We start from the raw sequence: 17984 nt of genomic DNA on the forward strand, positions 1-17984 counted from the left end.
GATTAGCAGTGCTCCCAGGGCCTGGTCAGCCTCTCTCTCTCTCTCTGTCTCTCCCTCTCTTTATTTTTCTCTTCTCTCTCTCTCTGTCTCTCTCTTTCTTTATCTCTCTCTGTCTCTCTCTCTCTCTCTCTCTCTCTCTCTCTCTCTCCCCATGTTCTCTGTCTGTCTGGCTGGGAGTGCTCTAGTCAGCCATCTCCTCTCCCAGAGCCTCATGTCTGCGAACCTGTCTGTCTGGCTCGAAGGGGAGTCAGTAAGTCAGCCTCTCCCTCCCAGGAATACGCTGGCGGAAAGCAAACTGGACTTTGGTAATGGTAACAAAGGAGGCATGGCGCTCCGCTCTAGGATCGCCAAAGGCATAAGTGCAGGAACAGTAAATTTTAAAGATGGCTGAAACACACTCCCCTGCATCCAAAATGACTGCACAGAGCGCGTTAATCTCCCCCAACCAAAATACACAACATTTTCCACAAACCAAAAAAATACAATAAAAAACTTCCAAACTTATTCATTATTTTTTTCCAAAAGGCTCCTACACAATATAATTTCATTTCTCCTGCACTTTAATCTTGATCATACGCCCACTTGTCTGACATTGCTGGGTCTCAAACCCCGACCCGCAGAGACCGGCGCTCCCAGGACAAACTTGCGAGACACTCCCGCCTGCCATAATAGCATTTTCTCACAGTTCGGTTCGCCTCTCCTACGCTCTGCTTTCTGCAGAGTTGGCTTCTGAGCGGGGTCTTCAGCGAAGAAAGGCTCCGAGAATTCGGTGGGAAATCGGGGTTTTCCCGTGACGGGCGCACAGGGTCCGCCACCGTCCCACGCGCGAGAGAAGGCAGCCCCCCTCGAAGACCACGCGAGAACACCGCTCAGCTCCACTCCTCCAGAACGAGAGGCATCTGCGGCCTCCAAAGTAAAGAATGCCTTTGGTTTAGAAGAGAGCGCACAAAGAGAGAAGTCAAAGCTGAGAGCTGAGGAGGCTTTCATCAGGAGCTCGCTGTGGGGCTGCTCTTGCTTAAACTCCGCGGTTTCTCAGACCTCCTCGCAGGACGTACGGGGCACGCACTGACAAATGGCGGCGTTCGGCAGAGGGACCGTGGGGGGGGGGTGCGGTGAGGGGCGTTCGTTACAACGCGACCGTTCGGTTCCTCTCGGCGCCGCGCGGTCGGCGAATGTCACCTTGAGGATGCAGCACGGAAATGTCTTCACGCTTCTTTCCTCATAAAAAAAAAAAGCCTCACACGCAGTGGTATTTGATTCGGGGCCAAAGATTTTCTGTAGGAAGAAAGGGCCATAAAATATGTAGCGGTCCCTGAGCTACGGAGAGCGCAGCTCCAGCGGACGCGAGGCTCGCAGGCAGCTGTGCCCTCCGCTCAGAGCGCGCCGGGCGAACTCTTCAGGCCCTTACCCAAGAAAAAGAGAAAATTATGAATTTTCTCATGAAAGTATTTATGAGGTTAGCAAGGAGGCTCTCGTTGCCCTTCCTACGTGCTTCTTAAATACTTCGCCCGGAACACAGTAAACACTTACCGAGGAAGAGAAATACCCGGGATCTGAACTACGGTACAAGAGCCATACGCGAGGCCCGGCCGCTGCGATGTAATTTCAGCTGCGACAAATAGCTCTAATGCTGCTTTACAGAAAAGGGTAATGATGTGTGCACATGGGTTCTTCTCGGAAGCAAAGATGTAGTGGCGCTGAATGAATGGGCAGAAATGGTCTGGACATTTTTCTTTTCCATATTTGTCTCTAGTTTAAGAGCTTTCAAGATGGTCTGGTTTGTGACAGCACTGCCAAACATGCATTACGGCAATTTTATGAAGAATAAACGTATGCATTATTGAAGGACTACTTTCCGGTAGTGATCACTGAGTGAGCAGAAGGATTTTGTTTTTTTTTTGTTGTTGTCATTTTTTCATTTCAATGCGTCTTTCATTTTGAATTATATACAAATGTATGAAAGAATACAAATTTTCATCATAAAAAATTCTATATTAGCCTCTGGCAAGGTAACAGCCAAACAGTTAGCAAGCTGTTAAAAAAATACATGTTTCAAAACTAATGACTTATTTCGAGAAAATCAATTGGATTTAAGGGAAAACACATAGATTCCTGAGCTTTACATCTCACTATTACCCCATAAACTTCAAAGACAATAATTATAGAAAGGTCTTTGCAAAAAATTTGGTAGGACCATTCTTATAAGGAAGTGTGTCTAGAGATTCATACTTTTAAGAGATACCCAGTTATGTACATATACTACATGATAGATACTAAGGGCACAACTTCAGTTTGAATATTAGGGGGTTCACATGCATAGACCCCCCAAGAATTGTGACCCTGTAGGGGGGTCCGGGGGCATGTCCCCCCAGAAAAATTAGTTGAAAAGAACAGCAGCGAAATCATAATTTCTGGAGAATTTTAAGGGAAAAATCTTCCGACTACCAGTGGTTGCACTAGCCCATGGAATGCAGCGTCTTGGGAAAGATATTTCAAAATCTGTGTTTTGCACTAATTCACTTGCGCGCATTCTGATAGAAGTAACTATTTCTACCATACAATTCCAACTCACAGTAATATCACAATAAATGTATGTCATTCACAATTTTAACAAAAGCAGGATGAAATGAGAAACAAATAGTGTTTTGGCATTCTGATCAAAATTCATTTTTCTCACATTTTTAAAACGTCCTAAGAGCGATTTCAGTTTTAATTCACTCTTATTGAGGAGTTAGCTAGAGCATGACATCTCATTTTCATATTTTCATTTAAATTAAGCACTTTGAATACTAACAACGACTGTGCAAATATTGTGATCAATAAACAACACAAATGTCAGACACCGAAAAACTATGGGCTTAAAGAAACAGGAGTAATTATTTTACTCTTTACAGAATGCAGTGTAATTTTTCCCGCATTTTTTCTGTGTAAAAAATGCAGAATCCTGTATCAACGTAACCACTAGCCTACTGATCAGTAAATTCTATCACAACATAAAAGCCCAATCGATCATATCTGCAGCGAATTCTTCAACAGACAGATCAGGTGGATCTAGAAGCGAATCCATAGCACTTTTATCAGACCGCAAGCAAAATTAAACTAAACAACACACCCGGAGGACTGGTCACAAAGTATGGCAAGAGGCTCTATTTATACCGCACCAGAGGTCATTATTCAAAACTTTATAGAATTGCACCAATTAATATCTAACTAAACACTCTAATCGGCTGGCTGAATACACATACCCAAAAGTCAACATGAATATTGTACTGTACAGACTGAGTAGCTAGTTAGCTAGCCGTGGCAACCGTATGAAATTATTTTTCTCAGCATCATGCCATATTATTGGAGGGGTTATTTTCTGGCCAGCTTTGTAACAGAACTTACACCCATGATAGATACACATATTTCTTTTAAAAACCGGGTCTATGCTTCTATCATTGTCCTTGTTCATTGATTTCATTTGCAGGACTGGAGAAAATGTGTAAAAAAAAAGAAATGAAAAAGCGAATTTGCTTGCTCATTGAAATGCGAAGCATGGGAAGATATTCAAGATAGCATTGAAGTCATTAGTTCAGTCATTAGCATGATTATGTTCAAATATAAATTATAATTCATCACAAATAAAGGAGCAATTATTTATTTTGTTGTCTTGGCAGTCATGATACTGTACTGAGTCTCACCGAGTCAACAAGATCCACTAATTACTGAGGCAAATTTAGCGATTGCTTTTCCCTGCCCACCAGGTCTTATTTGCTATCAACTCTGACTTTGATGTCTCCGTTGAAGACATTGTTTATGGAATTCAAATTTTGCCGAAAAAAAGGATCACTTGCATTTACTGCTCTCTAAGATGAGAGTTTACACATCTGCGCATCACAAGGCATGTGCATTGCTCACTGTTATTTGTTTATACAAAAGAATCCCATTTCTTTCAATGGTGCTTCAACAACCACAGCCAATTCAGAATTTCCATCATCTTTCCAAGCTATCATACGCGACACTCTGCCACAGCATTTTATATTATTTTGACATCACATTTCATGCACAGCATGAGATCTCCCTGCACCTCAAACTGAAATAAAATACTTCTGTTTTCTCGTAATGAAATCACTGATGTTTACCATAACTTTACTCTCATAAAGTATTGTTTCAATATGAACCGACTATATTTGCTTTACTATGATGAACAGAAAGGAGAATGAGGACAAAATGTGGGAATGGCAGAATGCCTTCCCTTTGCTGTGTCTGATTTCGAGGTATGATTTTAAGATACATGTTATCCCTAAGGAAAATTATTTTTCCAGTAATAGTGTGGCAAATTTTGGAGTGAATTCTCAAAGTTGATATTAATATTTATTTCACTGATTGTCCACCTACCAAATGTTTTATCTATGCATGTGTTTGCATATTATTTCACTCAGTAGCTCAGAACATATACACAGTTTTACACATTCACTGATGAGCCAAGGGACCATATTAAACTTACACTCATGACAGCAGCACAGTTCAACAATAATCATTTGTGCATTACAGCAAGACAAAATATTAAAAAATGCAAAGTACAGCAGACTTTACCAAAAGGATCTGAGGACAGTAAAATGGTGCGAACATATATTCTACTAAATGTATTTAAATATCTTTTGACAAAATGAGAAACCAATATTTCCATATTTTATGTCAAATGAAATATTCTTTCTACAACATTCCTAAATTTCTCAACTATTGTATGAAGCCATTCATTAATTCACTACCCTTTGATGGTGAATAAATGTACATTCAGAAGAATGTTATATTATGCTTATTTTTACTATGTAAGACAAATAGCCTACCAAGGGGAAAAACTACAAAACTACTTTTTTTATTATTTAAAGATAACTACCATTTATAATAGGCCCCAAACAAATCACTATGCTTTCACGTGCAGGATAGGACTGAGACTAACCTTTCTCCATCTGACAAACGGTTTAGTGCTCCCCTCTGCAACTCTTCAGGTTTTAACAGGGGTTAAATCTCAGACAATCAGTATGAATGAAAACGCATTTCACACACTCCTAATATTTTTTACGTTTTAACTAAAACCAGCACCCTACTCGCCCATTCGATCAAGTGAACCGGACTCCCCCCCCCCTTTACCCGAGCGGAGCGGAGACGACGGAGCGAAACGAAGAAGCGTCAACTAAAAAAAAAACGGCAAAGCGCTTCCTGTCAGGTGGCTTGGTCCGACGCCCCTCGCGCGCTTGCGTAGCTACGAGACCCGGCGGAGACAGCCTCTCGCTGATCGCGGTGATGAATTGCGGCGCTCTTCCCGGCTAGGCTACCTGTTACGGCAGATTAATGAGACCAGGCGAGGGCTCCGCGCGATCCTGAACCAGGCGCGCGGGTTCGGGGGGGAAGAACACCGGCGCTTAGCGCTAGGTCGCTAGCCTGACAGACGGCCTCCATTTCTGCATACGGCTACCCTCGCCCACCAGCACCACCCGGGAAAGCAGCAAAGGCGCACACCCCCACCTTTAACGGCCGCACCTGGAGCGCCACGTACATCTCCATTTCGCTAAGTCAATGCAAACACTTCCTGTCCATTCATGATCGTACAATGGGGCAGACAAACGCATGCAGCACACCCTCTGCACTGTACCCTCATGCTGGACTATGCAAACCTTGGGACAGTTTTTTGGTTCACCAAACAGAGGTTTTCGAACAGCGCATCTATGACGCCGCTGACTATGAATTTTTACCGCGCTACATGACTACACGACACTCTGATTGCAACTGTTCAACGGGCTTCAACACACGATTAAAAGGCATGGAAGGAGGGTAATTCCAGAACAAACACACATTAGTACTTTCAGCTACGAAATACACAGCGCTGAAATAAGACTCAAAAGTGAATTTTAGATACAAAAAAGACGTATTTTGAAGCACCGAGCATGAACTGTGAAATGACAAAACGTTGTTCAAAGGGGGGGGGGAACAAACAAACTTGCAGAGAGCCCAGCGGAGCACAGACACGCACACAGCCCTCGCGGAAGCGTTTAGAAACGGACGAGACGACGGGCAGAGCGTTTCCGTGCCGACAGCGCGTCTCCGGCGAGCCGGGCGCACGTGAGAGAGAAACGCGCGCGCGAGAGGGCGGCTCGCAGCTCCCCCCGCCGCGCGCGGCGGCACCGGGCCGGGGGCCGGGAGGGGGGGGGAGGACGCCGCACACAGGTACCCGCACACCCCACCTTCGGCTGCAGCGCACGCCTGTCCTCAGGGGGACGGCAGGCAAAGAACCAACGCACAACAGTGAACGGGCGAACAAGCCGAGAGCCAGAGAGAAGAACAGGTGATGGAGAGAGAGAGAGAGAGAGACAGGGAGAGAGAGAAAGGAAGAGAAGAAACAGAGGGAGGATGAGGTACGGTTCGGGACTCACAGTATCTCCAGATCGCGGAGCGCTCGGAAGGCTCCATCTTCGATGCAGCTGATGTGGTTGCTGTCCAGTTGCCTGCGGATGAGAGACAGGAGTCAGCAGCAGGTCTGCAGGCGAGAGGGGTGGGGGGTGGGGGCTGCGGGGAGGGGAGGGGAGGGGAGAGGAGGGGAGGGGGAGGAGGAGGGGAGGGAGGGACGCGGGAGGAGGGGGCGAGGAAGACACCAGCGCACATGCTGGGCTTTCACCTCTGTTCATCGCAGCCAGGAGGATGGACCAGCTGGCTGGGGCGGCCTGTCTGGCTGCTGCCCGCTACCACTCTCTCTCTCTGTTACCGTCAGAGAGGGCGGGAGAGGGAAAGAAAGAGTGGAGAGGAAGAGGTAGAGAGAGAAGGACAGAGAGAGGTGGGAGAGAGAGAGAGAGAGAGAGAGAGAGACAGACAGAGAGAGAGAGCGGGAGAGAGAGGGAGAAACAGGAGGCTGGCTGTAGTGCACAGCCAACCCCGGCTGTCAGCTCTCTGTAAATATTAATTGCATTTTCTCTCGCTTTCTCCGTTTCCCCCTCCTCCTCTCTCTCTCTCTCTCTTTCTTCTTTTCTTTTTTTAAAGGCAGAAAGGGAGTAATTTCATTACATTAGAGCACCCAATCCATTACAAGCTTTTACCGGCTCTGTCACTGAAACAATTTCATTAAAGGAGAGGGTTCGTAAATCAGTTTGGGTCACGACGCTGGCCTCGCAGACTCTCCGAGGACTCGTTCCTCTACCTCCTCCTCTTCCTTTTACTTTAATTTGCTGGCCTAAGTATGCAGTCTTCTCCACCCCCTCCCCTCCACCCCCCCCCCCCCCAAACTCCCATCCCACTTGTCCCCAAAATGAAGGAGATGGATGGCTGGCAGAAGGGAAGGGATCAGGGGATCGGGACGGTCCCTGAATGCGTTCACGCAGCGCGAGGCCTGTGTGCGACAAGCGGCCCCTGCACCGACGAGAAAGCCCAGCCTCTCCATCTCTCCGGTCCGCTCCTCTCGTCCTTTCTTTCGCTCGCTTCTCCTCTTCTTTCCGCTCACTCTTTCCTTGTTCTCTTTCCCTCTCTCCCCTCTCTCTGCAGCACTCCTTTTGCCTCCTGTTTCCCTCTTCGCTCCGTTGACCTCACTCCCAAGCCCTTCGCTTCCCTCCTCTCCTTCCCTGTCCTCTCTCTCGCTCTCCTCTTTTCTCTTTTCCTTCTAGTTCTCTCTTCTCTGCAAAGGGCTTCAGATTTTGAAGACAATGACGGACAGTGAGTTATTTAGCTGCAGGAATAGAGAGCATTTTGCTGTGGTAACTGTCAGCACAGGACTGAATGGCAATGAAGAGGATATTGCTTTGAATTTGTTCTCTGTTTTGACATCACTGAAAATGTGGTGATAATTTAGGTGTCAGATAAGAATCTTTCGGCGGGAAAAAACAGCAGAAATGTTACTCATGATAGTGGTGGCATAAAAGGGCAATATAGAATGCTAATGAAATATCTTTATTAGCCCATCATTTACGGAAGTTTCTGAGGACCTGTTGCTTTACAATGGCTGCTGCAGGGGTAATCACAGGCTCATGGCTTAAAGAAAATAAATACTTTACATAAGTCCAAAGCAGATTCATGTAATAGCATTTCTTCACATAAGCATACATTTTAAAAAATATATATTTTGCTGATACTTTCTCTCAGTCAAAAGCGGCACGAGCTCTTCACTCCCATAACCAGACAGGCACGGTTTAGATACGGCTAGCCTGGCCAAGGGGTCGCTACCGCACTGCCTGCGTTGTTGCCTAACATTAGCCAGCCTACTTATACACTGAAACTGAAGCTACGGTTTTGTCCGACCATGAATCAAAGAGAGTTTCAGCTACATTGCTGAACCTTATTTACAGATGAGTAGATGCATGGTAAATGGTAAATGGACTGCATTTATATAGCGCTTTTATCCAAAGCGCTTTACAATTGATGCCTCTCATTCACCAGAGCAGTTGGGGGTTAGGTGTCTTGCTCAAGGACACTTCGACACGCCCAGGGCGGGGTTTGAACCGGCAACCCTCCGACTGCCAGACAATCGGTCTTACCTCCTGAGCTATGTCGCCCTGCAACACAGAGAAGTGAAAAAGGGAAGGCACACTGGCATGCTGACATACCGGCTGAGAGGAACTAGCCATGCGTTCGATAGACCTGGGCTGCCTAAAGGTAGACAACCCGAATGACTTCCCCTTAAAGTGTTCAGAGTGAGTTGGAATTGTCCTCCCAAGGTCTTCTCCCTCATGCAGCGAGCTGCTGCTCTCCCCCTGTAGTGCTGCTGATACGCAAAGCCGTGTCGCTTATTACCCTGAGTGCAGCGGTCTCCGGCTGCATACCCACAGGAAAAGTTCCAAACGAGTGGAAGACTAAACACGATTAAAAAAATAATAATCTGGTGCTATACGCACATACAATGCCTGGAGGTATAGTGCCACTGTACAAGCTCATTTGCAGTAACCCTTAAATAAAGTGTATTTTTTTAAAAGCCACATATCCCTGTAAGAGCCATTGTAAAGCCAGCAGGCCATTTTACAAAAACATACCCTATGGCTTAAATAATATTTAAAAACCAAGAAAGTAAACTATCCCGTTAACACTAAGTTGTATTTTACCCCTCTGTTATTCAACTGTGCAGCAATAGTCTAGACTGCAACTTATTTGGATGCTTTACTTTAAATGCAATAGTATAAACAACCAGTATACAAACCAGTATATATGTACTTTGATACAGTTGTACTGTAGTTAATATATAAAATGAAAATTTCCAGCAAGCAGCATTACCAATTGACAGACCTACAGCGTGCATGACTCATTTCTTTCCCTGAGATTAACCTTTCTTTTCCACATCACAGTCCACTGGAAAATGTTCTGAACACGATGTGTTTCTCTGGTCAAATTTGTACCTTTGGTGAGCACAAACTTTGTCGAAAATCTAATAAAAAAACAGTTGCTAATACATCTGAGAAAGAGTCATTCTGGATCAGCCACATCTTTCTTTGTCCGTGTAAGACCTTCAGAATAGCCAACGCAGCCTGAACGTCCGAGAGGGACCAGAGTGACAGCTGCCCCATTCTTATGTCATTTACACTCTCTGCATCGTCTTTCGCCGAGGAACCTACTTTGTCAGTAGAAGTGTCTTTTAACACACATCTCCCTGCAGGGCTGTGGAGGCCTTCTGTCAACAAAGACAAGGATGGGGGAGTCGGGGGGTGGATAGGATGGTGGGGGAATGAAAAATCCCAAATTTAATTTACCTCAATCTAATTACGTTGGCCTTTAATCATCCCGGTCATGGGTGCTATTGGCAGTTTGATGCTCCCGCTCTGCCAGTCTCCCATCTGGAGAAATATCACAGAAGTAGGGGGAAACTAACCAGGCCCGGGCCGAGAAACACAGCCCACCCCATTAATCTGTCATGGGGTGCACAACGCTGAACAGGAGCTCCTAATTACTTCAGGGCCCAAATGAGCGGCAGTCCTGAGCACGGGCAATAAGTGAAGAAGGGGATCTGTCTCTCGCAATGAGCGGGAGAGAGACCACCATGGGGGCCTGTGAGGGAGAGCTCGAAGGCGGTTGGCGAAGGAGACCTGTGAGGTCGCTGCCTGTCTTGCCTCTTTATCTCTGATTTAAAGCTTCTGAGCCGGCAGCTATGCCAGGGGTAACTATTAGTAGCTATTATCGCCCCAGTCATTTCAGGCATCCGATGCCCCGTATATTCAGGATGTCTCACTGCTGGAGTGCTGATCTGGCTTCAGGTCCTGTTCTAATAGGTCAGTATCCTAATCCTATCCATTACGAGCTAAAAGGCTAAGACTGATCCTAGACCAGTACTCCTACTCTGTGAGACTTTATGAAAATGTACCACAGAGCTCCAGGCGGGGAGGGGGGGGGGTCACCATGCAGAGGGCGATGGAGGTGGGTGGTGTTGAGGTGAGGGGGTGGGGTGGGGCACCCTCTCTTTGAATCTCGAGAACACCCGTAGCGGCTGTGGGTCGGCGGCTGTAAGTCACTCCTTGACGACGCGGCGGCTAGTAACCGAGCGGATGTGTGGGACTAGTGACGAACATTTAGGCCAAGGTGCTCGTAAACCACAGAGCGGCTGCACCTCTAACCGCGTTCCCATAATTCAAGCAAACTGCAGCTGGCACAGCATTCTGGGTAGGAGAGAGAGAGAGGCGGGCGGAGTTTTATGAGCCCCCTGTGGAGAGCAATATGGAGGGGGGGGTCAATGGACAGGAAGTGTCAAGCTATGAGGTGGGAAGTCTGAGTTATACCTGTGAACACTTTCGAACGAGCGACAGAGCCTCTGAATTTCAATCCCGCACCTTCTGCTCAGGTGATATACCGCACGGGGACCGCACGTTCGGGTTCAGAATCACGGCGGTTTCATTGACTCGGGGGTAAATAATTCAAAAGCAGCACAATGTACACGCGGAACGGGTGTTTTCAATACAGCGCGCGGCTTATCGGCAAGTGCTTTCAGACGCCGTACGTCATGCCAACACCTGCCTTTCTGAGCCAGAGGGCTTGTCTGTGTTAAGTCTAGAGCTCTGACAAATTCTGCCTTGATAGAGACACGGAATCCAGTTGCAATCCAGTGGCAGCCGGAGCAGAGCGAACACCCAGAACCAACAGGTCATGGTGGAGACAGACATCCTCTTTCTGCATCGATAAGGCTGACATTGATAAGTTTGTTGCTTGCAGGGCAGATAGCCAAAAAGCAGTTGAATTCCCTGGATGACATTTGGCAGGGATACACTTTTTAAAAACTGGCCACCCTGATTCTGGACACTTGCCCTTTCCGATGCTTGAACCTCGATGCAGATCGATCAGGCGACCTGACCAAAGTCATAAAACCAGTGGTCGACCGCACAGCATGACGACTCATTCTCACACACAATGGCGTAGAGTACTAGATAAACCAGAACCAGAAACACAATCATATGTGTCAGCAGGAGTCACTGTGTTAAACAGGAAGTGGCTTTTTCCATTGATGGCCTGTGCTGCCCAGGTAATCTCAAGGTATGAACATACTGTAGCAAAGGAGGGGGGGGGGGGGCGGGGAAGGGTAGGATTGGGTAGAGGAAGAGAGGGGGCAGGAGTTGACACACCTCGTTCTAAATTGGAGGGGGACGTAGTTGGAAAGTCCTGGTGCTGCAGCGGGGGGACAGGAGGGACACGTTAAGCCCGAGGAGGCAAACAGGAAAATCGAGGGGCACATTGAGGAAAGAGGGGCGGCCATTTGCTCCTGCAAAGCCAGCGTCACCCTGCTGGATCCTCGCAGGTGCTGGAGAAAACCCGGCAAGACGAACAGCAGGAGCGACAGGGGACGCAAGTGCTTCTCCTCCTCCGTCTGCTCCGCCTGCTCCACCCGTCAGCACCGCACTAAGCCCCCCCCCGCTGGCCCTTAAACGAAAGGAACCAGTTTGCTTGCAAAAAAAAAAAGAAAAGAACATGCGATAAAGCTGATAAGTGGTGATGCGGGAGACGGAGGGCCGTGTGCCTCTTCCTTCCTGGCTCCTAATAGGTGATGAGCACCCATGTCACATTCATCAGCAGGTCATTGATCTGAACCCCGCGGAGTTGAGAATGAATCCGGTGCCAGCCGGTGCGCATTCAGTGAAGGGGACAGAGGGAGTGGGAGAGGGGGGAGGAGGAGGAGCACAGGCGAGGGGCAGTGCCTTCAGGGACACAGTGACCTGCGAGGTCCTGCCAGCAAGCGAGGGGCTCTGTTGGCTGTGACTGAGGGTCGAGGGGGGGGGCGGGGGGGCACGCTGATAACCGAGACATTTTTTTGGTAGCTTGGTGGGGGTGGGAGCAAGGAGTTCCTTCATGACAGCATCGTGCTAATGATATCGGACAGCACACTGGAGCCATTTTCCACCGCGATTACAAGCAGCGGTCCAGAATTGAACGCTTGCCCGTGTCCTAAGTTGAACAAAAAGAATTCTACAACTCGTGCACTTTTAAAGCACTTCATTTAAAAGATTGAACATTTTTTTTAATCCCCCATGTTGACTGAATATAGAGCCGGGAGTCTTTTACAGAAGGGTGCACTTAGCTGATTACACATCATCAATAAATCCAAAGGGAATGAGCTCCCTTGAATAATAGTGCGCAGGCTGACCACCCCTTCTTGACTGTCTTCCATTCCCTTCCAGCTCTAAGAATGGCGTATCTCATGCTGACAAGGACCAAAGATTTGGGCTGATGTATGCCCCCCCGCCCCCCCTTTCCCCTGCCCCAGGAAAGGAACACCATGGCCCAAAACCACTGTTCCAGGGAGACAGAGCATGAACCGGAGTGACATCAGATAAGAAACCGCGCAGAACCGCGCAAACACCCAGCCGTGGGATTACGCGCGGTTCGCCCGCCGCATTCCGCCCGCGATCCTTAACTACAAAGGCGGCTCTCGAGCCGCTGAGCGCAGCCCTAACAAACGCGTCTCCCCATTAGTTACGCCGAATTATCGATCAGCCGTCCCCTTCTCGCCCAGACCGAGGAGAGGACGTGCCTCTGAGTTTCTGGAATGCTTTTGTTTATTGCTTCGGGCGAGCGGCAGAGCCTCAGCTGGAAACCACTTCCTCTCTTTCCCAGAAGTTCAGCCCGAGGCCTTCGCCCGGAAAAACGCGGCAGGGGGAGAGGGGGGCGTCCGTATTTCCACCCGGGCGGCGGGCGAATGGGGAGACTGCTCCCGGCCGGTACGCGTCTCCCGCTCCCGCACGCGCTCAGTGCTCATCGTCAACCGGTGCGGCTCACCTCCCCCGCACCCAGCGTGAAACAACATGTCCGGCCCCCGCTGAGGGGTCAGCGGCATGAAGGAACATGTACAGCACGCGTCCAGGGGGCAACGCGTCCGTGACCTCCCCCGCGCTAACCCGCGCTAACCCGCTCATCAGTATTCCTCACCTTCACTGTCCTTCACAAAACAGCATTATCATCCAGCAGGAAGCCCTGCCTCAGGAACCCTTTTTACAGCGCACCCCAAGGGACTCAGTACCCTCTGATTCTTAGCGCTTCACCACATGGTTCACGGTGCATTCCAAATGTCAGTGCAGGTAGTGCCATCGAGCGAGGGAACAATTCCACTAGCCACGACAAGAGGCTGCAGTCATCTTGTGCCATGGAGCATCTTCTCTCCTATGCAAACACTTTTCTATGATATTTTTCCATGAGTATCGAGACAAAGGCTTGTGACTTAGCCAATCATAAGAAGAGGAAGGACATTTTAATCTCCCAACAAAGCACAACTCTGAAAATATACCATAATGCTATACTAAAATATCAGACTCTGGCCCTGGCGAGGGGAGGAAGAGGGAAGAACAGGCAAAGGCGGGCGGAAGAGGGGAGAGTACTCACAGGTTTTTGACGGTCGTGATTCCGCGGAAGGCCTTCCGAGGTATTGCCTGGATCTGGTTCTCGCTCAGGTCCCTGCGGGTTAGAGAAAACAAAGACAGCCGTCATTTAGGGGTGGGGGGGAGTGGGGGGGGGTGGGCAGGGAAGGGCCGTAGTCTGCACATGTGGGATCCGGTCGGCTCCATCCACAGTAATGATACGCCTGGCCTTTGAAGCCCAGAACTGGATTGTCACACAGACCATAAATGTCATATCTTCCTCAAGCCCTCTCCATATGGCGTGGGCGTAGGCTAATGCGAAACATTTCCCCAAACTGCGCTTAAGCAGACCAGCTCCTCCAGCGTTGCTTTACTGCACAAAACACAGCAATCACATTTAGCTTGAGTAATTTGAGGAAGACGGAGAAAAAAAAATACACCCGCGCAGAAAAAAAAAAGAAAGCCATGCATTTTTGCTAGCTTGCCATAGTACGCTTTACGGTATTTATTTATTTATTTCTTTTTAGTCCATTATGAGCCAAATGGCTTCTGACATATCACAATGGTTTAGCTTAACATTATTAAGCTCGCTTGTTTGTATATCCTTACTGGCAAACATAATTTGAAAACCCAAATGCAATTACTGGGAAGGGAGGAAACAAATGAGATATGGTATATATCTGTGTGGCCAATCACGACGCCTGTCTCCCAGTCATGCCTGTTACACGTAACGAAGCGGGACCACCGATCGGGTTAGCCCCAGTGACCTTGCTACAACCAATTTCAGTGATAAACAATCAGGCCCGAATCCAAAAGCACTGTGGAACTCTGCCAGGGTCTCAATGGAAGTCCACAATGATGCATTAACCGCAGCACTGCCAGCAATTTCCTCCCAGGGCATTATATTTAAAAAAAAAAAAACTGATTTATTAGGGGCCCCCCGTCCCCACCCCTACCCACATTCTCTTCAAGAAAAACAGGCGGTGTTTTCTTTGGGAGGGAATCGAGTTTTTATTTAAGGAAAAAAATTCATAATAAGCGTGTTATGTTTTATAATAATAAATCCACTTTTCCACCTACCCTACTTTATTGATTTTGACATAATGGCCCTGTGCTTTTTTTTTTTTTGCATTTCATTGGCAAGGCTCTCTTTAGTTGGGAAAAGCAGTGTTAGGACTCTGAAACTACAGGTAGAATTTCCTGCCAAACGACCTTTCGCACATCCTCATAAACGTTTTTCGATAATGCTAATTGCGGCGCGTAGCGTACGAGCGCAGTACGCAGCGCTACACACAGAAGAATGCTTAAATTCTTACACCTCTGAAAAGCTCCCAAACCTCCCAAAGCTTGCATGCCCCACTTAGATGGAACAAACGCAAAGCAGACTTTAAATAAAGTAGGGGTCCCTTTTATTTATTTGTTTCTTCTTTTCTTAGCGCAGCTTTTAATTTTTCATGGCCGGGTGAAAACTGAGGCTCCATATGTCCTCCGTGAGCGAGGCAGAAACGCTTTGCTTTACAGGGCTCGCAGCGCTAATAAATATTTTATTGTTTTGTTTACTCCGTCGGGCTTCTTCTTCTTGTTCATCATTTCGGTCAAAAGCAGCGAATCATCTGAGCCGAATACCCGCCATTAGCGGACGCAATCTCTGCTCTGCATCCGTCCACATTAAACTCCCCCCCTCCGCGGAAGTGACAGATGAATTAACCGAGCGAGAGAGGCAGCATCCTCAAGACCAATGACGATAAAACACCTCGAGGAAAAAAAAACGTGAAGCTTAATGACTTTAAATTCGGCTCTGTCGTGTCCGGGGCGATTTTTTACAGTGATGCGTAGGCTTACGTAAGACACCGCACCGGCCCGCGGACCAGGGAAAAGGATCAAACAGATTCATCGCGCGGAAGGCTTTAAGTGACCGGGCCGGACCCACCTGCTACAAATGACCGGGGTATTAAATGTCACGCATTACACCGGGGAAATATTAGCCCATCAACCGTGTCCTCTGCACGTTCTCCCCGCTGACACACACCGTACCCTTGAAAAAGGCGGCACGGAGGAGCGAGGGGACTCAGACCTCCTTAATCTGTCCGTCTGCTGGGAGGGAAGGGCGGGCAGACGGCGGACCCCCACCCACGCACACGCACACGCTGCACCCACCCGAGAGGGAATTCAGAGGGACCGGGTCGGGGGAGGGAGAGCATCAGTCTCCTGACACTGACAATCTGCTTGCAAATTTCATTAATTTTATTTTCCTTTCGCCCTCCTTTCTCTGACTCACAGGATGGCCACTATAAATCTCCCAGACTTCTCCCTATTGATTCCATTAAAGCCTGCCTTGTCCAGACAACCTGGCAGCACCAAAACGCATTACTGATAAAAGCCCAGGAACACACGCGGGGAAGGGGAACCCAGCGCTGCACGGAGGGAGCTGTCCTCAGCACGCGTGCGCACTGCACACACACACACACACACACACACATACACACACACAAGCACACATAGACAACCATACACACACATACACACATGCACACACACACACACACACACACACACACACACACACACACACACACACACACGTGCACACATGTATATACACAGACACATATGCATAAGGGCACACACTCCTAGTGAAATGATTGCAATGAGTCAGTCTCTGACAGCAGCGGGGGAAGCAGTGACCTGAATCAGGAGCTCCTGAGACGATGCCGATTGAGTTGGGGGTGCTCCTCGGCTAACCTGGGCCTACTGTAGCTGTTTTTCAGCCTCTTTTCAAACGCTAAAACACACAAAGGCCTCGAAAGAGCCTTGTTCACACAGGGGGGAAGGAAAAAAGCCTGGGAAAATCATAGAGCACACAACAGAGTTTTCTGAGTTCTCAGAATGAATTTCGCTGTGACGGACCAAAGATGACGTGATGGTTGTGTAAGAAAAACCAGGGGAGGAAAGAGACCATCCCCATGCTGTCAAAACAGATTTTCCGAGGCACGCCGCGCAGCCCTCATCATCGGCCTCCTCTCTCCCGGTTCTCCCGTTCTCTACCGCCGTAAAGTCAAAACAGACATCCGTCTCCCTCCGTCTCCTTGACCAGGCCCGCTCTGCAAGAAGAGCCGCACGGCCCAGCTGCTGGTGCTCCTCCTGACACGTCTGCGCCTCCTCAAAGTTATTTATACAGGTCTGGACTCTTCCTCCGCTGCCCCTGGCAGGGCAGCTCTGACGTCACGCGCTGAACGCGGAGGGCATTGGCCTGGTCCGAGACTTGGCTCCGCCCACACAGCCCCTCCCTGCACTGCCCGAGGCCTGCCCATGCAAGGACAGGTGATGCGTGTCAGCCAGCTAAGCTCATGGGCACATAAGTCCAGGTCGGTGCACTCCGAGATCAAGACGCAGATCAAGCAGCCCCAAAGTCTGTGCTTCATTCAGTGGGCGCTCACAGGCTTTCATTCATTCATCCATCCATCCATTCATTCATTCATTCATTCATTCATTCATTCATTCAATCATTCATTCATTCATTCATTCATTCATTCATTCACTCATTCAGGTTCCATCACTGTCTGCAATATTTTTTTAATTAAGTCAGGGGGGGTTTGCCAACTGGGGCCTGCCAATTCGAGAGCCAGTTTGGATTTAAAAATTCAGGTCAACGGGCCGTATTTTTACAAAGTGCGTTTGTCAGTCCCAACATTTCGCCGCATCACCTCAATCTGTAGCGACTGGGAGCTGCCAGGGTTTGCATCTTAAACCGAAACATTCAGAAAAATCAAGAATCGTGTAGGAGAGGGCTCTTCGGTGAGGGCTTCTGGACCGTGGAGCCCGGATGCAAAACAGCCCCCAGGAAGCCGCATCAACTTGACGTTTTTTTTTTTTTTTTTTTGCAGGAGGCTGGCTACTTTCATACCGGCGTTTAATTTAACCTTTGTTCAGCAGCGCGTTCTCAAGGCGTGAAGTAAACAGCGACCTTTCCGCGTGGCGCGTCTCTGTGCGCTACCTCAGCCGTTATGACGGGCGGCTGGAGCCCAGCGAGCGGAGAGAGAGAGAGAGAGAGAGCCCTTTGGAGAAAATGCCCCCGCAGTGGTCGGAGGAGGAGGCCGGCCATCGGCTTACAGCCGCTTTTAAAAACACCGCTAAATTAAAACGCTATGGATTTCTCTCCCTCGAAAAAAAAAGAAAAAAGCTTTAAACTGTAATTGGCTT

At 48.3% G+C, this 17984-nt stretch overlaps 1 protein-coding gene across 1 annotated transcript in view; it reads right to left on the reverse strand.

Moving 5' to 3' along the window:
• The window catches only part of slit3 (slit homolog 3 (Drosophila)), a 160553-nt gene that overhangs the window by 57754 nt on the left and 84815 nt on the right, over positions 1-17984 (reverse strand). Inside the window, exons 5-6 of the mRNA XM_064328036.1 lie at positions 13810-13881; positions 6417-6488 (exon numbers count right to left, since the gene is read on the reverse strand). Coding sequence (XP_064184106.1) covers positions 6417-6488; positions 13810-13881 — 144 coding nt within the window. The remainder of the gene's footprint in view (positions 1-6416; positions 6489-13809; positions 13882-17984) is intronic.

Source organism: Anguilla rostrata, chromosome 3, assembly GCF_018555375.3.
Source record: "Anguilla rostrata isolate EN2019 chromosome 3, ASM1855537v3, whole genome shotgun sequence".
Taxonomy (NCBI): domain Eukaryota; kingdom Metazoa; phylum Chordata; class Actinopteri; order Anguilliformes; family Anguillidae; genus Anguilla; species Anguilla rostrata.